This window comes from Narcine bancroftii, chromosome 1 (assembly GCF_036971445.1).
Source record: "Narcine bancroftii isolate sNarBan1 chromosome 1, sNarBan1.hap1, whole genome shotgun sequence".
Taxonomy (NCBI): Eukaryota; Metazoa; Chordata; class Chondrichthyes; order Torpediniformes; family Narcinidae; genus Narcine; species Narcine bancroftii.
In genome coordinates this window covers 399,742,295-399,767,430 of record NC_091469.1, presented here as the reverse complement: position 1 = coordinate 399,767,430, position 25,136 = coordinate 399,742,295, and the positions used below count along the sequence as shown (strand labels likewise).

The 25,136-nt window shown below is 40.0% G+C and overlaps 1 protein-coding gene across 3 annotated transcripts in view; it reads left to right on the top strand.

Annotated features, from left to right (window-relative positions):
* Positions 1-17,919: 17,919 nt before the first annotated feature.
* The window catches only part of etv1 (ETS variant transcription factor 1), a 133,241-nt gene continuing 126,024 nt past the window's right edge, over positions 17,920-25,136 (top strand). The window contains exons 1-4 of one of the 3 annotated variants that reach the window (XM_069913750.1): positions 17,920-18,683; positions 19,166-19,291; positions 20,165-20,252; positions 20,912-20,959. In XM_069913750.1, the coding sequence (XP_069769851.1) occupies positions 19,235-19,291; positions 20,165-20,252; positions 20,912-20,959 (193 nt within the window). In that variant the 5' untranslated portion in view covers positions 17,920-18,683; positions 19,166-19,234. The remainder of the gene's footprint in view (positions 18,684-19,165; positions 19,292-20,164; positions 20,253-20,911; positions 20,960-25,136) is intronic. The other 2 variants (XM_069913749.1, XM_069913751.1) reach the window with 2 other exon arrangements.

The following is a 25,136-nucleotide window of genomic DNA, read 5'->3' as shown; positions in this document are numbered from 1 at the left end:
AATTGTTTATTTTTGTCTGAACTAGTGGTGTGCCATATAATTTGGTGCCGGGTCCATTGCTGTTTGAATCTATATTAATGATTTAGATGAAAATGTACATGGCATGATTAATATGGTTGTGTCTGACAATATAAATAGTGAAGGCAGTTGCCAAAGATTGCAGCCGGATCTTAATAGTTTGGGCAGGTGAGCAGAGGAGTGGTTAATGGAATTTTATACAAAGAAATGTGAGTTGTTGCATTTTGGGACATCGAACATAGGTAGAATCTACAATTTAAATGGTAGGGATCTGGTGTGTTTGGTAGAACATAGGGATCCAGGATTACTGGTACACAATACCTTGAAAGTTGTGTCACAAGTAGGTAGAGTGGCCATAAAGACTTTTGGTCTTTATCAATCATAGTATTGAGTATAGAAGTTAGCAGTTGTGCAAGGGATCAACGAGGCTCATTTGAATATTGTGTTCATTTTGGTCATCATGATGCAGGATAGATGTTGTCAAGTGGCAGAGGGTGCAAAGATTTGTAAGGATGTTACCAAGACTCAGGGGCTTGTGCTATTGGCAGATATTGAGCAGGCTTGGGCTTTATTCCTTGGAGTACAGGAAGATGAGGGCTGATCATATAGAGGTATAGATAATCATGAGAGGAATAGATCCAGTGAACGGAGAGAGTCTTTTGCTCAGAATAGGGGAAAATCAGTAACCATACATTTGAAGTGAGGGAGGAGAGACTTAGTAGGACCCTGAGGGGTAACTGTTTTTATACAGTATATGGAGGATAATGAATGTATGGAACAGGCTGCCAGAAGTGATGGTTGAGTCAGGTATTATTATAATCCATAACAAAAAATAAATTGGACGGATGCACAGATATGATAGGTTTAAAGCGATATTGGCCAAAATCAAGCAGGTGGGACTAGTGTGGTTGGGATATTTTGGTCTGCATGGGAAAGTTGGGCTGATGGGTCTGTTTCCATGCTGCATCACTAGAAATTTATTCCTTCAGATTGAACTTTCAAACAGAATTATGTTTTACTGATTACTTTGCTATTTTATTAATAATTTTACATCTCTTTTATATAATAACAGGAAACCCCTTTAACCAAAATTCCCATGCCACCCAAGAACTAATGTTTCCATTCTGTTGAAACTAAACATATTCTAAGGACCAACACTGTACACATTCTTATGGAGCCTCCTTCCTGGTGACCAAGACTGAACTGTGCAGAGATTTAGTTCCATATTGACGAGGCACTCTCCAGCCAGCAGAAGCAGCAAAAAAATATGCTAAGTTGTGCACTGCTAGAATTCTGTTCATGGAGCTTCTGATCCAGAGTTTCCCCCATTAATAACATGAGTCAAGTAATTGCAAATAAGTACATTAAACACCTGTCACTCATCAGAATAGGGATCCCGGCTGAGATCTTACTTAGTCCTTCAATATATCACCTATAGAGTTCAGGCCTGGTTAAAAATAGAGTTTATGCTGTTAAATTAAACTGCTATTGCATGAGATTAAATACACAAAAGTGAATTTTTTTCTCTCTTTTTAGATAAGGAATGTGCTGCAGTTTTTTTTGTGAGTACTTTCCATTTCTGCATCTTGCACTGAAAAGCAGAACTGGGAAAAAGCAATCAAACGGAGTGGTTTAGGCACACGCTGATGAAAGTAGATGACACTTAATAGAGGCAAGCAACAACAGATAAAAGGAAAAGGTTAGAAAAAAGAACAAACATCAAATCAGACTATCCAGACCAGAAGGACTTGTACTGCAGCTGCTTTGAAAAATTCAGTGTAAACTAACGACTAAAAGTGGAGAGTTATGTGGGTCACAGAATGACATGCCTCTTTAAGCTGTTGATGGACAAAGTAGGCAGAATGTTTTAATCTTCTCACTCGCAACCTAACAATGTACAAATTGCATGGTAATGTATAATAGTTGGAAACATTGAACAAGGTGTATTTACATAATGTAGGAAATATGTAAACAACTAACTTCCATTTCTATCACACAATTAGTATGGCAAAACATCTCAAGGTACTTCATTGGAGTATTATCAAAAACTATTTTTGACACTGAGCTGCTAGATGGCCAAAATCACAGACCAAGGGGTAAATTTTGAGGAGGAAGGAAAATAATCTTGGAGTCTTCAGGAAATCCCATAACTCTGGGACCTGAAAGCTACCTCAGCAATCACACTGGAATGGCACAAAAATCCAATTAGAAGAGCATGAAACCACCACAGAATAAGGGAACACCAACAAGTGAGAAGTCCTAGCTTCACACCCTGAAGCCACCTTAGGATAGTGAACAGTAATCCTTTCAATCAATTATCAAATACTAACAAAAAGGAACTTTTGCAAGATGGGTTCAGACAGAAAAGTTTCTTCACCTGTTTGAGGTTTGGTTAATTTTAAAAACTCATCCATTCAGCGGGAATGCCATCCATTAAGAGTGCATAATAGGAAATTTGACACAGTGTAACAATTTTCAAGTCTTTAATATCAGCTGATAAAAAGCAGTCCACAATTTCCTGCAAGTACTATGGCTTCAGGTGGAATGTGATTTTGTAAATTAACCCTTTGATTCAATTGTACTACAACTTCAAACATTTTTGACTTTTCTTGACAATATTTAATGGCCTTAATTATTTTTTCTCACAATTTATTTATGGCTATTGATCTCTCATTGATTTAAGAAGTACTTCCCAAAACACCTAAACTTGATGTTCATGGTTATACTACAGTGACCACATTTCAAGAACTATCCTTGGCTCAACTTCAAATGTGTTCAAACAATAAATGAATTTGGGGGTACGGAGTTCGTTTTGACATGCCTTGTTTTCTAGAGTGCCACAATACAGAGTAACAGGCTATTTCAATACTATGAGTGTATACTTATTGTCTCTATCAGCTGAGATGTAACATCAAGGTAGAATTTTTTAAAAACTATTGCATGCAAAATTATTGAGGCCCCCTTCCACCCTGCACACAGCATCTTTCAGCTGCTCCTGTCGGGAAAGAGATACAGGAGTATCAGAGCCAGCACCACCAGGTTGAGGAACAGATTCTTCCCATGGGCGGTGAGAAGTCTCAATGATCAAAGTAAGTGCTCACACTAACCATCCGAGACTCTCGTATCTACAAAGCAATGTCTAGTTATTTATTTATTTGTTTGTATGAATACTTGTCCTGCATATGTATTGTTTATCTCTATCTGCATTATCTCTGGCTATGAGTCTGTGTGTTTTGTACCGAGGACCTGACAATGCTGTTTCGACAGGTTTTACTCGTGCAATCAAATAACAATAAACTTGACTTGAAAAGTTACAATTTTGCTATATTCTATTGTAAACATATCTGTAAAACAACTATTTCTGTATGTTTTGTCCTAAGTTTATTTCTGTGACTTGCTGCTTCTACACGAGTGACTCTTGGCCTCCTGCACCACTGACAGGAGGTGTCAACAACTACTCTTCAATGAACCAAATGCACATCATGAAAGCTAGAACACATTTTCCAAGGCTATCTCATTTATTTGTTATTTCCTTTGAGCCAGATGCTAGAAATTAAACAAAGATCACAGTGTCTGAAATCTCTTCCATTATTTTAACTCAACCAATTCCATTGATAACTGATTTTATTACTTTACAATGAATGCAAGTAATGGAGAATCCTTTGAATACAGTATCCTAAGACAATGGCTGCTGTAAATTGACAAAATTTCTTCTACCTTGGTCACACTGTTTCTTTATTGTACCTGTAAAAAGAAATCTAGCAGTGGCGACATTGCAGTAAAGGTAAAGGTCCCACTATTGGGATGTAATACTACATTTAGAATGTAACATAAATGAACTTCTTTATCGTCATCTACCATAAGGAAGACAGATAGTTGCCACTTTGTCTAGCACCCCTCACAGACATGAGGCCCCAGTGAGGAATGAACTCATGAACCCTGGTTTACAAGGTCAGTGCTCTAACCACTGAGATATCGGAGCCTCCCCCGGTTCATCATGATGTCTTGTCTAATTTTCCCAGATTATGACATCAAACTCCATTACTCTTCCCTACAGAACAACTCATTTCCACTCCATTGTAACAATACATTACTCTCATTTCTGACGATTTTAGAACACTTTACACTCAATTTTGATACAAGAATACCTTCTATATTGATTTTTGACTGACTCACCCTTGAAGTTTGCAGTTTTTATTACATTAAAGCACCACCTAAATGTCATCCTTACTCTCTGTGACCTGGAAAAATCAACAGGGTACGAATCTGCCTCTTATCCTTCAACAGTACCTGCCACATGATACTATTGCTCTTCCTTCCAGGAGTCAGAACATCAAGGGGATTGAAGTATTGTAGCGTGAATAAAGGCTCTGACGACTGGAGATAGAACAAATGCTTTTATTAGCTTATAACTATGGGTAGGGTTTCACAGTAGTCTTCAGAAGGGTTCTGCAGGAAACCAGGATTGTATGTGAGCAGATGGGGACAGAGCTGGGAGGCAGGGCCAGCCATCAGCACAGCACACTACCAGTAAATCCCAGTTCACTGGCATACCCACCCCAAGGCACTTGTAAAATTGCAGGAAGTTGGTCAATTATCCATGAAGTGATGAAATGTCCATTATCATCCCTGGAATTGGAGTATTTTTAACATGCCTGGACAGTCTACTCCTGGACTATCACTCTCTGCAAAATATGGAGGACAAACCGCAATGCATTACAAATATAAATCCTCAGAAGGAACAGGAAGGACTTTCTGCTTTTTGTGCATATATAACAATGGGGACTGATAATTACTATTTTCAAGATAAGATTTTGCAGCTTTGAGATCCAAAGGTTGATACAGGGTAAAATAAATTGCAACAATTATAATATAAATATGCTGCTAGTTGGGAATCTGGAAGCCCCTAACAGGATGAATATGTTTACTGTCATATTCATCTACAATATCAAGGACCAATGAAAGTCTTACTTGTTGCTGCTTCCCATTTACAAAAGACATACTAACAACAATTTCAGTATAATTAGTACACAAGATACCTTCAATCTGAGGCGCCTGCAAGCTCACACAAAGACACAAGAGAAACTTGTCCATGAACTACTCTTTGCAGACGATGCCGCTTTAGTTGCCCATTCAGAGCCAGCTCTTCAGCGCTTGACGTCCTGCTTTGCGGAAACTGCCAAAATGTTTGGCCTGGAAGTCAGCCTGAAGAAAACGGAGGTCCTCCATCAGCTAGCTCCCCGCCTTGACTACCAGCCCCCCCACATCTCCATCGGGCACACAAAACTCAAAACGGTCAACCAGTTTACCTATCTCGGCTGCACCATTTCATCAGATGCAAGCATCGACAACGAGAAAGACAACAGACTCGCCAAGGCAAATAGCGCCTTTGGAAAACTACAAAAAAGAGTCTGGAAAAACAACCAACTGAAAAACCTCACAAAGATAAGCGTATACAGAGCCGTTGTCATACCCACACTCCTGTTCGGCTCCGAATCATGGGTCCTCTACCGGCATCACCTACGGCTCCTAGAACGCTTCCACCAGCGTTGTCTCCGCTCCATCCTCAACATTCATTGGAGCGCCTTCATCCCTAACGTCGAAGTACTCGAGATGGCAGAGGCTGACAGCATCGAGTCCACGCTGCTGAAGATCCAGCTGCGCTGAGTGGGTCACGTCTCCAGAATGGAGGACCATGGCCTTCCCAAGATCGTGTAATATGGCGATCTCGCCACTGGCCACTGTGACAGAGGTGCACCAAAGAAGAGGTACAAGGACTGCCACATTGACCACCGCCAGTGTGCTGATATCGCCTCAATCCGTACATCTTGGCACCTCACAGTTCGGCGGGCAGCAACCTCCTTTGAAGAAGACCGCAGAGCCCACCTCACTGACAAAAGACAAAGGAGGAAAAACCCAACACCCAACCCCAACCAACCAATTTTCCCCTGCAACCGCTGCAACCGTGTCTGCCTGTTCCTCATCGGACTTGTCAGCCACAAACGAGCCTGCAGCTGACGTGGACATTTACCCCCTCCATAAATCTTCGTCTGCGAAGCCAAGCCAAAGAAAGACCTTGAAGAGAAAAAGGATAATAATGATAAAAAGGAAAATAATTAAATACTAAACATTCAAAATTGGCCAGTGATGAAAAACATTATTATGTCTGTGGTACAGACAGGTCTCTGGTGATCTTGGAGTAGTGTTTTGTGAAATGATGGAGTGCAAGTGATAATCCTGACCACTAGAGGGAGTCAGAGATGAGTTGTTGCAGCTAGGAGTAGATTCCAAATGGATGCCTCCATGAGGTTGGGAATACTATGGCTAATAAAGTATAGTTATTATAAAAGAACCCATGTTTCTTTACTACAATAAAAGTAACATCACATGGTATTAGGAGTGGAAGAAACACTAAGAGTTTGCAGAGTGAGAATCAGTCGATAGCAGCAGAAAACATGGAAAGTGTAAAGACCTCTGATGCTGTAAATTGGACTTGAAATGTTGACCATGAATGGAGGTTGTACCTGAAAGCCATTGGAAGATTGCACTACTACTTACTGTGGCAGTACATCAAGTACTAGAAATTTTTAACACATTTCTTTTTGCTGAGGCAGCTGACCAGGGAAAGTTGACAAGGTTATCGAGATCTTTGATGAACACTGTTCACCATAGAAAATGAAACATTCGAGAGGTACTTGTTTTGCTTGCACACATAGCTGCTGGGAGAGAGATTTGATGCTTTTTTTATAACGGACTTGAAATTAAAAGCAAGAACATGCAATTTTGGACTGCTAAAAGATTCAATAGTCCATGATCAAATTATGTTTAGGATTATTGATAAGAAAGTGAGAGAGAGGTTGCTGCAAGAGACAGAGTTTATCTTAGCTGGAGCTGTAAAGATAGGCTATACCAGTGAAATCGCTCTGCAGCTCACAGAAAAGTTCAGTGATAGTGCAAATGTCAGTAGCCACTGTTTCTGCACGCGCACACACACACACACACACACACACACAAACAAAATTTGAGATATAGGAAACAAAAAAAGATGGAGTGACATATATTTCTAAATGATATGGCACTCAACATACACCAAAACAATGCCAAACCTATGGAAAAGTCTTTAATAAGTACAAAGGGCAGAATCATTATGCAAAGCAAATTTTTTCCAAAGGGAAACAAAACAGAAATGAAAGCCTGCACACCATACTCGCTAAAAAATTAACTGCTCTCAGTGATGCACTCTTTGTTGGCATGGTAGTGTAGAAAGAATATAAACCAACATACACTGAACAGTCAAGCATGAATAGAACGAGCAGGATAAGTAGGCTGTGTCACTGCATACAAATGGAACAAATATTCTTTTAAGCTGGATACAGGGGCAAAGGTCAATTTGAGTGTGGCATCATGGGAATGAAAATAAATCCATGCAAATCCTGTACAGCTCAAAACCTACAATGGATAGAGCATTGACACGAAAGGTACATGTAAACTTAAGGTAAACGTTAAGATAAAGAGTGCCACCTCAGTTTCACAGTAGTCAAAGATGGTCATGAATCACTGCTTGATGACAAAGCATGTTGTAGCTGATACATTATCTAGGGCAACTATGCAGAGTGAAGCACACAATGAGAGTTCCACAGAGACAGATGTGAATCTTCACATGAACCTGATCACTTAATCTCTTCCTGTATCTAACATGAAATCCAAGTAGATCACAGATTAAACAAAAAAGGACACAGTTCTAACAGAAGGTCATCAAGAATTTGTATGATGGATGGCCTAGAGGTGAATGTCAGTTATACTACAACATCAGAGCTGACCTGAGTGTTGTCAATGAGCTTCTATTCAAACAGAGCAGAATTGTCATTCCTCAATCATTGCGACAAGAGATGCTGAAAAGGATGCATGAGGGGAACCTTGGAATGGAAAAATGCAAGGGGAGGGCCAAAACTACTGTTTAATGGCCAGGGATAAATGCTGACATTGACAGGATGTTTCAAGCTGTGAGACCTGTTTAAAACATCATGCAAAGCAGGCAAAGGAACCCATGATTATAACTGACTTACCAGCTGAACCATGGCAGAAAGTTGGGATTGATCTGTTCCACATGGATGGAAAGAATTACTTTCTGGTTATTAACTATCTATCGAACTATCCAGAGATCGCGCTTCTTCCTAACCTGTCTGCCGCTTGTGTGATGAAATGCACGAAATCAATCTTTCCAAGACATGGAATTCCCCAAATTGTCTACAGGAACAATGGATCATGCTACAGCTGTAGAGAAATCCAGAACTTTGCAGTGGAATATGATTTTTGACATGTGACTTTGAGTCCTCTGCATCCCCAGTCAAATGGTAAAGCAGAGAAAGGAGTTCACATAGTTAAACAGTTGCTCAAGAAAGCACAAGACCGGGAATCAAGTGATGGAGTAGTGGCTGGTCAAGTGGAATCAGCCCTCTCCAGAGAAAAGAAATTTTTTTTGAAAAAAACAGAGCTCAATAAACATAAAATACAGGAAGAGAAAGATAAAGTTACAGAGAAGAGACAGAAGATGGCACCCAAAAGAGAAAAAAAGTAAGAATAAAAGAGAAAAGGAAAGAAGGAAAATCACTGGAGAAGAAAGAAGGCCTTACCCGCACATCGGAGCAGAGAGCCACCGTGAAGAGGAGCGGCCGATCTTTGATGTTGGTGAGTCCCCAGAGGAGTGGTGTCCTACCAACCGGCGGACTTCAAAAATGGCTCTGAGTCAAGAAGAGGTGCACAACTGCACATGCGTGAAGAGTTGCGCATCCGCAGTGCACAAGTAAAAAAGGTTAACGCTGGCGGGAGGGGGACTCAGCTGAGGAGCGCCAGCTGTGGAGCGGCCAGCTGAGAGACGCCCAGTATCGGGGCGTTCGGCTGGGGGAAGTAAGCAAGAGAGAAGAGTGGTGAGAAAGAGAATGAAGGACTGGAAGAGGGTGAGTGGCAATGGGGCGACCGACAGGGGGACAACCTGCGGCAGGAGGCCCAACACTGGGTCAGCCTGCAGCAGGAAAACCAGCAGTGGGTTGACCTGCAGCAGGAGGCACAATGACGGGTCGACCTGCAACGGGAGGTCCAACAACGGGTCAACCTGCAGTAGGAGGCCCAACATTAGGAGACACAGCAGGTGGAGGCCCAACATTAGGAGACACAGCAGGTGGAGGCCCAGCAAGGATACAGAAGCAGCACACCAGAGAAGGTTGAAGAGACACAGATACAGAGAAGAGAAGAAGATGACACAGACATAGATACAGACACAGAAGAAGAGGAGGAAGAAGACCAAGAATTTCAAAGGAAAGAAGGTAAAATAGAAGGACAAAATTTAGATAAAGCCTTTTTTGAAGAACAAATGAGGTCATTAAAAGAATGGCTCTAATGAGAATTTAGTTCAATCAAAAGAAAAATGAAAAGAGCTGAAGACGGAATGCAAAGCTTAGAGATGGTCATGACTGAAATAGGGAAAAGAATAGAAAATGTGGAGGAACGAGAAGCTGCTGTAGAAATGGAGATAAATGATTTAAGAGGGAAGTTGGAAGAGAGCAATTTTTAAAAAATGAACACAAGATTTATTGTCAGAAAAAATTGACATATTGGAAAACTACAGTAGGCGAGACATAAAAATAGTGGGCCTGAAAGAAGGTAAAGAAGGGTCAGATATGAAGGAATTTATAAAAGGATGGATCCCGAAGATGCTGGGAATGACAGATTCACACGAAGAAATAGAAATCGAAAGGGCACATAGAGCACTAGTACCGAAACTGTCACCACATCAAAAACCGAGATCCATAATTGTAAAACTTCTAAGATATATGACAAGAGAAAACATACTGGAGGAGGCAAGAAAGAAGGTTAGAGAAGACAATAAACCATTGGAATATAAGGGACAACATTTTTTTTTTTCCCAGACATAAGCTTCGAACTTTTAAAGAAGAAGGAATTCAACACGGTGAAAACAATCTTATGGAAGAAAGGTTATAACTTTATGTTAAGACATCCAGCAGTATTCAAAGTATTTATACCTGGGGAACAGAATAGACTGTTCTCTGACCCAAAGAAAGGCCAAGAATTTGCTGAACATTTGCAGGACAGGAGAAGAGAGGAGGAGGAGTGACAAGAAGGATGACCGGCAAGAAAATATACAAAAATATGTAAAAATATAAAGCAAAAATAATGTATATATAAAGGTTTAAAGATGGATAAGAGAAGGGGAAGACAGGGAAAAAAAGAGAGAGCTTTGTTATATGTATAGGAAAATAGTGTGCTCTGTGGGAGATTGGGGGTGGGAGAAAAATGGTCACTGCAAAATCGGATGACGCTTGCGAGTAATTTCGCAAACTGAATGGAATGGGGAGTTGTGGTTGCCTTCAAGGGACAAGGGGCAATCCAAGGAGGGGAGGTTCATTTGGGGTTAAAGGGTTATTGCTTGTGAGGATTGTTGGGGTATTTTATGTCTTAAGTGTGTTCTCATATATTGAGATTAAAAAGGAAAACTTAAAAAAAGTAATGGAAAAAAAGGGGATGGAGGTGGTGAAGAGGCGGAAAAGAAGTGAAAATAAAGATATAAGATGGCCATGTTAGACTATATGACTATTAACATTAATGGAATATATAACCAAGTTTAAGTGTATCCCATTGGGAAAAAAATCACATATAATTTAAAAGACAAAGTTACAATGCTTAAAAAAACCTTGGAACCATATATGGAACATAACAGAAAGAGCAGGCCTCGGACCACCACCACCTAAAATGATAAGAAGATAAACACGATCAGATTTAATGCGATACATCTTTTTTGTTTGTATTCCTTTTGTATAGAGATATTGATTTATTGTATTTTATATGTTCAATATTTACTGTTTTTGGAGGGGGCTGGGAAGGGGGAAGGAAGGGATGGGGGAAAAAGAGAAAATGTCACTGTGAATATTTAAATATATTGGTTGATGTGGTTCATAGTGCAAATTACAAAAAAAAGGAAAGCACAAGACAATGGCACAGATCCGTATCTAGCTCTAGTGAGTTACAGAGCTTCACCTCTTAAACATGGCATGTCACCTGCCGAGCTTCTGATGGGATGTAGACTGGGCACCACACTTCCCTACTCTGCAGACCCAAACAAGAACAGAGATATCAAAGATGTCAAATGGATACAAAAGGATCTGCAATGGAGACAAAAAGCAAACCATGGCACATCAGCAAGAAGCTTTGGGCCACTGGCACAACATGATGCAGTGAGGCTCAACAATTCCAACACTTGGAACAACAAGTCTCTAGTTCTGGAGGAAGTAAATCCAAGATCCTACACTGTCAGAACAGAGGATAGTCAAATACTGAAAAGGAATAGAAAGAGCCTGCTGAAAATGCAAGAGACACTGCAGGAACAGACAAATGCAGAGGATCCAGCCTGCACAGAAATAGAGAAATCACCACCAGTGTTAGACAGTAGTGGATCAGCAGAACCGACACAAGTACCTGTGTTAAGAAGATCCACACCTGACAAACTGAATCTCTAAAAGAAAAAGAATTGCACACTTAAAAAAGTTTATGCTGGCATTGAACTTTAACATTGAAGTGAATAGTGTGTCATGTTGTTAGATTAAACATCTCAAGGAAAGGGGATTAAATAATAGAATCCTAGTGACACTCCTAAACACTAGAGGGAGTCAGGAATGAGTTGTTGCAGCTAGGAGTCGATTCAAAATGGATGCCTCCACTAGGTCATGAGGACTGTAGCTAATAAAGTATAGTTGTTATAAAAGAACCCAAGTTTCTTTTTTTACAATAAAAGAAACATCACATTATGGTCTAGGTGATATAAAAAGGTTCAAAAGCCCGAAATGTTGGTTATGTATCTTTGTATTTACTATATAAAGTACACTGTTTGTCCTGCTGAGTTTCTACACCGTTGTGTTTTTTACTTCAATCAGACGTTTGTGTTTTACTCAAGAGCTTGATAGGTTTTAGAGAAAAAAAAAACAAGTTCTTGAACCGAGTGACTCATTTCAGTCTTGATCAACCTTTCCTCCACAGAACATTTAGCTGAACACATTTATTTTCAAGTAACTTGAAGCTTGAGAGAGGATGATTTTTTTTTCAACCTGGCATGATGTAATTCTCTTCCGTTTTTCTAGGTCCTGCTGTTCAGTTTTCTTGGTCCTTCATCCAGTGAGCACCAGTGGTGGAACTAGGATCTTCCAGTTCAAGAATTAATACAATTATCTCACACAGATGGCTTCTTTTTTTTTTCTTTGGCTTGGATTCGCGGACGAAGATTTATGGAGGGGGTAAATGTCCACGTCAGCTGCAGGCTCGTTTGTGGCTGACAAGTCCGATGCGGGACAGGCAGACACGGTTGCAGCGGCTGCAGGGGAAAACTGGTTGGTTGGGGTTGGGTGTTGGGTTTTTCCTCCCTTGCCTTTTGTCAGTGAGGTGGGCTCTGCGGTCTTCTTCAAAGGAGGTTGCTGCCCGCCAAACTGTGAGGCGCCAAGATGCACGGTTTGAGGCGATATCAGCCCACTGGTGGTGGTCAATGTGGCAGGCACCAAGAGATTTCTTTAGGCAGTCCTTGTACCTTTTCTTTGGTGCACCTCTGTCACGGTGGCCAGTGGAGAGCTCACCATATAACACGATCTTGGGAAGGCGATGGTCCTCCATTCTGGAGACGTGACACATCCAGCGCAGCTGGATCTTCAGCAGCGTGGACTCGATGCTACACAATCCATTACTCCCAATACAAACACTACAGAAATAAAAGAGCTCCCTCAACTCTTAAGTTTTCATATTATCACCTATAATATAGGAAATGCTCCCAATTATAAAAGTTTAATTCAAATATCATTGTTACCCCTTTGTTAATTTGCAAAAGGAGAGACAAGATGTCAGATATGCAATGAAAGAGCACATCTTTGTGCTATACAGGCATCCGACACCTATGGGGATCAGTAGATGCTGGATAAGTGAGTTTTCCAGTTGCTTGAGTCTCAGTCTTACAATGTCCAACTATTACAGCGGCATTAAGAACAGTCAGTTTAAAAGACAAAAATACTATACACTGAACAAACTTCACTTGCATGAACATCTCAACCTTAAAGACTTTTACTTTATTTTCAGTCACATTCTTTGAAAACATATAACTGTCACTGCATCTGCAGGTTCGTCCCCCTCTATGGAGTTGCCTGAAATATGAACAATAACATTTTAGATAATTAACCCCCCTCCACCCAAGTTTCCAGATAAAGCCTTTCTAATATTCTTAATAATATAAGAATAAACACTTTTATTAAGCCAAGATAACGAGGCACTTTAAGAGAGTCACCCCAACAGTGAGAGGCATCAACCAGTTCTCCATCTTGGGTGATGCCATTTTATTGAAACACAGCTTTATCCAAAGAGCTGCTATGAGCAAAGCACAGCTAAGGTCCTCAGCTTGCTGAATATTTGCTTCCATCTTCACCAAACTTCAGAAAAGATTTACTTTTACAATTTTAAACCTTTATTTACATCTTTATTTCACACATCTATCTATTTATTTATTTATTTTGCCAGTTGGTTGAATTCCAGATAGCTGGGGTATTTTTGTATTCAATTTTCCAAAACAAAGAGCAGCGAAGCTCTAAAATTTGATACAAATCAGTGTTGGCACTGTTGATTGTTTCTACCCATAAAGTAGAATTTAATTTCTAACACCTATAATAAGATGTAGGGAGAAAGATACAGCTGAACACTAAATTTCATTTCTTTTAAAATTGAACACAAGCAAAATTAGAGGAAGGACAGATTATACAGAAGGAGAGGGGTATTCAGATTTTAAGTTAGATGTAGCATGATGCAGTGACAGAAGATGCCTTGTGAGCAGACCAGTTAGACATCTCATACATAGTACAACAAATAAGAGAGCACAACATGCAGTTACTGAAAGAGATCAGTTTGTTTGGAGCAAAGGCAGCATTATTTATCTATTTTGAGGCTCATTCATAGTGGGAACAAAACTGTCTGAATACGGTGGTGCAGATCTCACGCTCGTGAATTTTCTTCCTGACAGGTGTGGGTTGAAGAGGGTGTCTAGGATGGGATGAGTCTTTTAATATGCTGGCTGCTTTTCCAGGACAGCAGGAGTTATGGATGGAATCAATGGAGAGGAGGCAATTGTGTGATGGCCTGAGCCACATTCATAACCCATCAAAGTTTCTTGTGGTCTTAATGCACCTGGATAAGATACTTTGTCAGACTCTAATTTAGTGCACTTTCTGGTGTAGGTGGACCAGTCAAGACACTGGAAATGTTTCCATTAAGAAACTTAAAACTGTGTACTATCTCCACCTCAGCATGTTAAATGCAGACCAGGGAGTGAGCTCTGCCCCTCTTCTTCATTATTTTTTAAAAAATTACACACACAGCACAGTAACAAGCCATTTCAGCCCAAAGTCCATGCTGCCTAATTTACACTCCTGGTACGTATTGAACGGTGGGAGTAAACCTGAGCCCCAGGGGAAACCCACGCCAACACAGGGAGAACGTACAAACTCCTTACAAACAGCGTGGAATTCGAACCCCGTCCCGATCACCGGTGCTGTAAAGGCATTTCGCTAACCGCTACACCAACCATGCCACCTTACATTGGAGTAAGAGTTATGAGAAAGGAATGGGGATCCAAGGGAGGGGAAAGGAATCATCAAAAGCCAGATTTTTCCTGCATTGATTATCCCTTCTCTGCAAGACCCCACTTATCAAATGACAACTTTCTTACACAGGGGATTAGCAGATGAGTTAGGAAAGACTTAATTCGGTATTCATTTGAAGAGCATAAAACACCTCCAGGTGCAGTCTCCTGAGATAAAAGATTACTTACTTCTACTGGTTTTTTTCTGATTCGGAGGGGAGTAATGAGGCCAACATAGGAACTGCAGACTTCCACGCTGTGAGAGGTTCCTAATGAAGCAAGTGCGCAGTTTGTGATTTAAATTTTAAATAGTCAACTTCTCATGCAGTCTTGGGTGTGTTTCAAATTACAGTCAAATGTTCCTTCTCAAGTGTGCACAGACAGGGACTGAGGATTCACAAGAATCAGTTTATTGTTTGCGGAGGTTGGGTATGACATCAGAAACCCTAGGCATATTTCTACAGATGGGTGGGAAAATGTGCTGACCAGCTGGTCTGGGGACACCTATACCCCTCAGCATGCCTGGCAAAAGATACAGCCAAATACACCACAGGCAAAACCCTCCCTGCCATCGAGAGCATCTACAGGGAACGCTGCCATCAGAGAGCAACAGAAATCATCAAGGATCCACACCACCCACTGATACCATCAGGAAAGAGGTCTCGGTGCCACAAGCCTCTCACCACCAGGTTCAAAAACAGCTGCTCTCCCTTCACCATCGGACTCGTCAACTCAATCAGAGATTCATTTAACGACGCTTACTCTTGCTCATTATAGATTTTTATTTCTCTATTGCACAGTCAGTTTGTCTACATTCCTTTAATTGTTTACATGTGTACATCATGTGCAGTTTTCTTTTGCACTACCAATAAGTGGAAAAAAAGAATCTCAAGGTTGCTCAAGGAAGTTTTGAGCAGAACCTTGGAAACCATTCATGTGGGCTTGCAGCAAAGGAAAGGGGTACTAAATCAGGTGAAAGACATGAAGAAAGCACAAGAAAAACCCCCAAGGAACAGCAACAGAAAAGGCTTACTCTCGCATTCGTAACAAGCAATGGGTCAGTATCCAATGAAAATGTGTTGTTGTAAGTCATAATTGACATTTCATCCCTATGTACAAATAACTTTTCTATAGCAATAGCAGCTTCAATAATTGAATGACTTAATAAAATCACAATGTTTATTTCCAAGACAATGACATTATTGATACAGCTCTTCTACTAGAGTTAATTGATGAAACCTTAAAGTTCAATTCATAAATCTTGGACCTCTGTATTGTTCTTTAAATATGCAATTTGAGAATAACTTGTGGATAAATATAACTATTAAAAAATATTGAAGCACTCAGTAACTTATGTCCAGCTCAAAGATCCTCTTCGTGGATATTGTAGCTTACCATCTTGCCTTTTGACATCATCTAGTTTTCCAATCTATGCAAAGCCCTTAGGCACTCCTCACAAACCATCAAGCTTTCTCTTCAAACTTGATGCCCGCTTGTCTTGTTTGTTTTAAAGGTCACTAAATTGATCCTTCATTAACCCTATTTGCATCTTTCCGACATCCAATTTATGATGCAAGGGTTCTCACACAAGAGTGCTTTATTTTTTGTTGCAGAATCCTTCCCCACCAGCAAAACTGTCCATCGATGCAAAGAGGGACATTTTGGCTTGTATAATTAACAGATTGACCACACATTTATCACAAGGCATTTCAAATGGGAATCCTCTCACAAAGTAGAAATCAAGTCACCATTTTATCTCACATCTCTAATCCATTTCTTTCAAATGTTGGGTAGAAAAAAATAATGGAAGTGAATCAGCAACAAACCTATTATGAAATATATGTGTGCAAATATATAAGAAAACAACTTGTATTTAAAATAAAACACTATTTTTTGGTTTCTGTGAGCGATTGCTCCAGAACTATTGCTTCATGATTACATAGATTTACATTTCAAGTCACAGGACGCTGAAGTGTGCAATTAAGTTGTGAATCATGCCAAATAAATTTGAATCCAAGTGGAAATATAACCAGGTTTTGTGCAATAAGTTATTCTGCAGAGTAGACTCTTCAGCATGCAATGTCAATCCAAAGATATACCAACCTATTTGGTCCTGAAACGACAGGCCAGGCAACGTCTCTGCCAACATGGTTCCCACACTCCGAACATGTGGCTGTCTCAACAGTGTGCATGAATGTCAGTGGCAAAATCCTGCGGATTGTGCAGCAAGTGTCCGGAGTCCGGACTCAGCTTGGGCCCAGACTCGCGCATGCGTATCCTTAAAAACCAGTGGGAGAAGAAAGGTTTGCGCTTTCAGTCATGCTGTAATGACTTAATAGAACGTGTTCAAATAATTTCAAGGGCAATAGTGTATTGTTATTGCAGTTTAATTACAGTGAAAACTTATGGCCGTATACTTCAAAAAGTTGAATTACTCCCTTACCACTTTTACTTTGTGATATTTTAGAGTTAAGCTTTGCAATAACTTGTGTTCGGTGCGACTTTGTGGCTTGTCCTGAAGAGTTCTACTTTTGTTTTTTGTGAATGAACTTTCCCCCTCAATCAAACTTCCAGATTTCTTTTTGTGAATGAATCCCTTCCTCTTGGTCCTCTCGCGGCTCGCTGAATGTGACCTTTATTTTTGTGAATGAACTTTCCATTCCCCACGGTTTTTTTCTCTCTCGATTGTACATGATTTTTGTGAATGAATGTCCCTCCCCCACAATCTCTTCCAGTCTGGTTGTGTTGACTTTTTTTTAAATCCTTCTCTGAAATTCGCCTTCTCTCGCTTTGAAAGGGTTCTTCTCTCTCTCTCTCTCTCTCTCTCCCCCCTCTCTCCCGCCCCCCCCTCTCTCTCTCTCTCTCCCCCCCCTCTCTCTCTCTCTCTCTCTCTCCCCCCCCCCCCCCACTCTCTCTCTCCCTCCACTCTTCTTTCGCCTGGAGGGAAACTGTTGCTCTATGAATAAGCATATCAATCAGCTAAAAAGCAGCCCGCACCATTGGTTAACTCACCAAAGCCATGCAAATCTGTCTGGTCATGCACAAAGCGCCACCCCCCGTTGCTGCGGGAACCATTCTTCCTGCCTGATTAGACAGCTTGAACACTGTTGCTCAGATTGTTTTGAAGAAACAGTGGGAAAGAGGCGAGGGCATTTTATGAAGTTTAAAAATGCAGAACTCCTAGCTCTCGTTGTGTTTCTCGAACCAAAGTTCCTCTGTTCAGAGGCAATGCAAGAGAAAACAACCTACTGTCTATGTTTTAAAACAAAACATCTGCAGCTTTGCAAGATACGTCACTATTACACAGGGTTTTGTGGCTCTTGCAATCAGCAAACACGATCAGGGCAGGTCAGAAATGTTGCAAGCGCTGTTCTACTTTCCAGTTTAGTTCCGCCTTTCTACCGCTTAATTTTCAAAATAAATATTTATCGTGGTCTTTGGTTCCTGACAGAAGTGGTGATTCACATCAGGCAGGCGAAGAGAACTTGAAGACAGGATCGATGTTGTTAGACGGGAATTCTGTACTCAGTTTTACTCTACCCAGAAAACAATTTCATGCTTCCTTCGCACTGACTGTGGTTGGTTACAATCCAGGATTTGATTTAAAGGACGAATATTTCCTTCTCCCTCCCTTCCCCTCTCCCGGACACTGGTGTTCAGAACTGTACGCGATTTGCACCAAATTGATTCAATCCCCCACCCCTTCATCAACTTCCCCCATTTATGAAGGCTTCGCGAAAGAAAGCCTGTATCAAGTCTTGTGAGTGATTGACGGCTGGAAATTGGAGCCGATGAAATAGACAGGCGACCAATGAGAGAGATCTGTGAGAAAACACTGGAGGCCCCTGGAGGAGAAGCAAAGGAAAAACGAGTGAATTGAGCATAACCATAGGTCTGGGCTGTCTTGAAAGGACTTGCATCAACTAATTCATGCTATTTACCAAATCTGACGGGAATATTTATAGGCGATCGCACTACACCCATTCAGGTGAGACCCTGTTCAACTTTTGCAAACCTCTAGAGCACTGCGTGATACAGCTTGACCAAAAAAAAATCTAATGATAATAAAACGCTCTCCATCTCGTCCCGTTAGCTGCAAATTAGTACAAAATTAGGGAATCCCACGATGATCGCCATTACCAGTTTTCTGTGGATTGCCTGGGTCTGCAAATCCTGTAAATGGAAGCGAACGCACATGCACAGATAATCCCGAAGTGCTGGGATGGGATCTGTTTAGCTGTTGGCTGCGTGTATAGGTTTATGTCGTCTTCCCAACCTTCCTCACGCCGCTAATTCCCTGCAGTTTATCCATGTTTTCAGGCCGATCGCTCTCCCTCAGGAACAGGTTAGGGCGGTAGTCTATGAGTTTTTTTTTGTGAATGGTGCGCTGCAGGCTCATTAGTTATGCAAGTTCAGGCAGTCCATTCAAGATATTTTTTCCCCCTTTGGCCATCTTGTCTGTCATTCTAGGCTGATCGAGTCCGTCAAGCCACAGTCTCTGTCTCAATGCTGAAGAATAAAGCGAGTTAAGAGTTTGCGATGAGCTACGGAATGGACGGATACTACGACCAGCAAGTGCCTTACATGGTGACTCCTGTAAGTGAACTCCTGTAAGCCAAGTGGATTCGAACGGACGTTAATTTTATTAGTATTACTGTTTAATGAACGTCATCATCGCAACTTCAGCTACGCACCATTAATGCTTCTAACACACACAAAAAAAACACGAGTGGAGATAAATCTGAAATAAGGAAATGTTTAAGGACTACAGGAGTAGGATTTTTAACCCACCTCCCCACCCCACTCTCTCTCTCACCTTCCCTGTCTTTCACCAGTGTCAAGTACCAACTTTGTTGTACCTTCTAACAATTGTCATAATTATGAGAAATTATGCAACACCTCAAAACTAGGCAGTAGCTTCAGCGAAGTCAGGAGGACAGAAACCAGCTGGTCACGATTTGGAAACCAGATCGTTCTGTGGCAAATAACTAGCTGAAGAACTACACTTATTTACTCTACTTGTTAAATGTTGAACTACATTTTCTTCACTTATCATTATTGCTATTTGACATACTGCATTCAGCACAAAATCACCTATCCCGTCCGGTTTTTTTTAATAGATCTGTTCAAAAACATCTTCAGTTATTTTGAATACCCCACACAATATTCGCTTGATTGCTAAACACAAATTGATGGAATGGTTCACCACAAATAGTTGGGGGGGGGGGGTGGGGGGAGAGATCCACGTGGTAGTCTAAGGTCAAGTTTTCACTTGTTTTATCTAGATTAAGCTCTCAATGTACAGTAACCGGTCAAAACCAGTGCTGATACTGAGACTTTCTCTCTCTCTCTCTCTCTCTCTCTCTCTCTCTCTCTCAACCCTGAGTAAGCCCCTGAGAGATGCGTTGTGTATTTTTCGTGCAGTAGGTGTGTGGCTCCACGTTTTAACCAACATTTTAACTTCTGTAGAAACCGCATGGAGGGAAATGTAGTGAAAGGACAACAAGTGAAAGGAAAAGGAAACTCATTGACACAGATTTAGCTCAAGATTCAGAAGGTAATATTTTTTTTTTCAAAATTAAATATCTTCCGCCTACTTTATTACGTCCCTGGCCATTATTTATATTAGAAATATCTCAAAATATAAATTGCCACTAGTATTTGTGGGTAGAAGTTCACTAATCCATACCTCTCATTTGGTGTCAAATAAATGCAGATGCACTTTATATATTTATAATCTGTTGTATAGATTATAAACATAATTCTGTTCCCCTTTATATTTTGTGCTAAGCTTTATGGTCTTTACACAATCTGCCCAGTAACAACATTTATTGTGAATAATACTAATTTATTTTAACCCTGGGAGATTGTGCATAATTGATAAAAGTAATTGAATAAATCCGGCAAACATCTCGACAGCTAACTTCCTGTCGTCGCTTTTTGATCATAATATTTCTGTGTTATTTTAGCTAAAAAAAAGAAAGTCGGTGAAAATGTATTAAAATCTGAAATGTGTTCGCGGTGGTGGTGGTGGAGGGGAGTCGCGATGTATGAGACTGGCCTCTAATCAATAATGCTGTTTTGGATTTTAACCCAAGTTTCCAGTATTAGGAGGAGATACTGTTAACTCAAGGTTATTAGATTGACTTGATTTCAGATAGTGTTTAAAACGAGTACATATGGACTGACTTTTTAACATTATTTCTGTATCTGCAGAACTCTTCCAGGATTTGAGCCAGCTGCAGGAAACGTGGCTCGCAGAAGGTAAGAAACGGTCTCATCGCTGGGTGACAGAATAAAAATGTACAAAAGAAATACAATCGCGACGCCTAAAAGTTGCGTTCCTAACGTGAAGCCCAATTAATTGAGCTCAAAAAGAGCCACCTCATGTGTCATGCATACATTACAGACTGTGATTAGTCTGCCTTGGGGAACTCAGGGTTGATCTTCCCAGTGTCATCACAGATTACCAGGAGAAATTGCTTCCAGTATACAATCACATCTGCTTTTGGGGAAAGATCTGCAGCCTCCCAGACAGCTCGACTTAAGTTTGAAAGCAACCTTTAGTTTTGACTGGGGATGATTTTACTTGATCAATCTTCATTGCTGTCGGAGATTTTTTTAAGCGTTAATTATTAAGACACTAAGCTGCATCTGAGCTCTGATGATGCCAAAAAACGAGCTTTGATGTTCTTTAGGTGTTGTTTTCTGATGGCAAAAAGTGTTTATATTCCTCGATTCATCGCGACGGGATGCTTCAGGATCTGAGCGCGAGTGTCTTTTATCCAGCTTGCTCACAGCACAGAAGTTTAGGTTTGTAACCAGCATATTTTAAATCTGTTACCTTTATTTGGAAGACGGAAAAGCGGACGATTTTGAGACATAACAGTAGATTGTGTGTTTTTTTTAAAAAAGCATGCTGTTAACATAAATCAGGCTTTATTTAACGCCAAAATTAATTTCAAATAATTCTTGTTGGTTATAAGCTATATTAGTTTCCCCTTCTGGATATTTCTCATTATTATTTGGAAATTGGTATATCGATATTTCTTATGTTAAAGAGTTTTATTCTTCAAAAATAGTTGACCCATAAGAATATTCGCAGGGAAACTTCAGTCATAAAATGTTCTACTGAACTACCAGCTATTATGATTTTTAGTTTAAAATTTCGATACCTCAAGGTAGTGCAGAAGATGTGTACATAAGCGTGTCTCAGTTCTGTTTGAACTTCTTAATTATCCTGGTTATATCATTTGAAATGCTAAAGTTTGATCCTAATCTGGGCAACAAATGCAATGCAGGTCGGTGTCATTCTTGTAAACGTGGTTAGATGAAAGAATAGGTGAAGGTACAATAATGTAATGATTGATTTTCTTGGAAAATAATAGCTTAACCCAGTATCTGCAAATACTGCTTTGCTGTGTTAAGTCCTTTTTTTTTTCTCTGACATCAAGGTTTCTATCAAGACAAACCTATGCAGGAAATAATTTCCCTGGCAAATTTAAAACAAGAATTACTTTAAAGAAAATGAATTAATTTTACAAGGCGTTCGCTCAAATATCCTGTTCACCCTTTAGATGTTCGATGGTATTTGAATAGTCTGATTAAAATGACTGGGCGCCAAAAGGATAGGAGGAATAGACATATCCTGTCTTTTCATTGGGCTGTGTGGGATGACCAGGTGTTGAAAAGTCTTTGCGATACTTAAAGTGGCATTTTGTCTGAAAAGATACTGATTCCTGGATGGAAGAATCCCGAAAATTTACTTTGCTGTTTTGTGTAGAAGTAATTTCCTGCGAAGATCGCGTAAAACACAAGATGTTGTAAGTCAACAACTAAGGTATATTGATAATTGTATGTAAATACGCACTGTTTGGATTAAGAAAGTACATTTTAAGTTTGCCATCACTTCATGTTTAAACGTCTGAAATGATAACATTGTTAACTGAAAGTGACGAACAGTGTTGCTAATGTACAAGGGACTTTTTCTCCCCACTGTTTTTTTTTGCTCTCTGTACGCGTTATCAGGAGACTGATGCAGATCTGTTGAGGCGCAAAAGGGATGGTCCATTTTGCCAACAGTGGTTAAGTTGTGTAGAGAGTGTTAAGCGCTAGAGACAGGATGTTTTGGTGTTGTAACTAAACTCCGTCAATCGTTCGTTCGGTCATTTTTCTAGTTGTACCATTTGTCCCGATAGCCTTATCTAAAGGATGGCTGGTTTGAATGATTTCATTGTATCTTTGCAAAGTAACTGTACAGGTGGATTATTGCCATTCCGACCTTTAAATGATAAGGTGTTTGCTTTTTTTTGTGCCAATGCATTGCTTATGTTGTGGTTGAAGTTGCTAAACACTAACGGAAGGAATGATTGAGGACAGATTGTACTGGAGAGTTACCAAAGTGTGCTCAAGTATTTCAGGGTTCAACAAGTACTTTCAAGAAGCAACACGATTGAAAAGATCAAGATGTAAACCCCTATTTTTCCTTCTTTTTTTTTGTAGAAAGATATCCCCGTTGTTTCTGTCCTGATGTGCACGGATATGTTTAAAGTATGCGTGGCGTTAGTTTAGACTTGATTTATTCAGAAAGCACGGAGTCACTTCCTCTTAGGCAGCGAGCATGTTACTAGTGGCCTCGCGCGTTTTAACATTACCCAGTGACATTGTTTGGTTTCTGACAGGTAACGGGGCGACATTGGAGGAAGATCAAAGCAGCATATTTGCAAACTGTTTGTAATTCGATATTCCTCAGCGCCTGCATCACCCACTTCTATACATTGTGCACGCCTTCCCAGTGTTTTTCTTTCAACAGAGATGTCACCAAGCTTGGTCTCATGCCACCAATCCTATTTTGGATCAGCTGCTCAAAAATATCTGAATGGGTATTCACAAGTTTCATTTTATTGATTCATTTTTTTTAGGATTGTGTTTTTGCATTGCTTTGCTTAGTTTAGAAATTAATTTGCAGCCCTTGGATGGAAGCTACTTATAGTCAGAATAATGACTCTTAAGGATAAAATACTGCAGATGCTGGAAACCTGATTTAAAGGTGCTTGAAGTACCCAGTAGCACATGCAGAATCTGTGGAAAGAGAAATAAAAGTATTGTTTCACGATAGATTTTTTGTTTGTTTGTGGATCCCTAATACCCTCGGGAAAACGCCTATAATATTCTGGAATTATTCAAGTTGAAGGTTCCATTGTAGTACATTCAGAAGGAGCACTTTTTGAAAATGAAGCGGTCTTCTGTGTTTGGACTAATACACATACCGAGAGCAGCTTAGAAAAAGGTTTGGTGCATTCTGAACATTGTCATTTCTAACATGACTATATGAAGAAAAGACCTCTGCTCTCTCCAAACTTATACTTGAAAAGTTATATTCTGCCTAAAATGGGGAAGTGGGAGCAAGAGATGCTAAAGGTCACCTGTAAAACTGAGTTAAAGTCAACTGCAGGTTGGGGGACATGATTGGATGCTGAACAAACAAAAAATTACGTCCCAGGATTTCATTGATACACAGGGTGACAAAAGCTCTCAAAGGGCAGAACTGCATTTTTTTTTCTATTTAGTTTCTCCCAGTGGTTTTCTATTAACAAGTAGCACTGAAATAACTGTTTTGCAGAATATCTGCTCATAAGTGATTTAAAAATCACTGCAAGTCTCAAGCTACACAATTTCACTATTTTGGTTTTTAATCTAAGTGCAAATACTTGACAGGGTTTTACAAGTTTCCTCTGCCATTGTTTCCTGCAAGCCCAACCCTAATCCCCAGGCTAAAGGGTGTAACATTGCTGATGTGGTTTGACCACATTATCGAGAGTTTGAATTGTTTTTCTAATATCAGTTATTTTATTCATTGTCAACAAAAAGAGTTTGAAGACATTTTCAGACTATATTTGACCTAATTACTGTTTGCATAGCTATATTTCAGAGAAATCAGTGGGTGGGGACTACCATGAAGTCTTACTTACTAAATAGATTGAAAATTAATTGATCCATCAGACAGATTGTTTTTGCTCATTCACTCTCATTGAGTATTACTTGCAATTTTACAATGGTTGAATTTTTCTGAAAGATTTTTAGACAACAGCATTGAGCACCAGGTAGGATACTGTCTTCATTGTAGCCATGCACCATTTCAAACTGAATGGAAAATGATTGGTGTTCAGTTTGACTGTATTTTTATATTCAGGTTTCAATTACTTTACAAAACAATCCATTTTCTTTTCAAGTGAAATAAATACAAATTAGGGTCCAAGTTGTAGTTTACACTGTCACAATCATACAGCTCAGAAACAGGCTCTTCAACCCATCATATCTGTGCCAGTCACCAAGTACCTGCCTACACAAATCCCATTTTCCAGATTTGTCTCTTTAGTTTGAATGCGTTGACACATGAAGTGGGTCTGACCTGAACTGAATATCAATAGTTATGACAGGT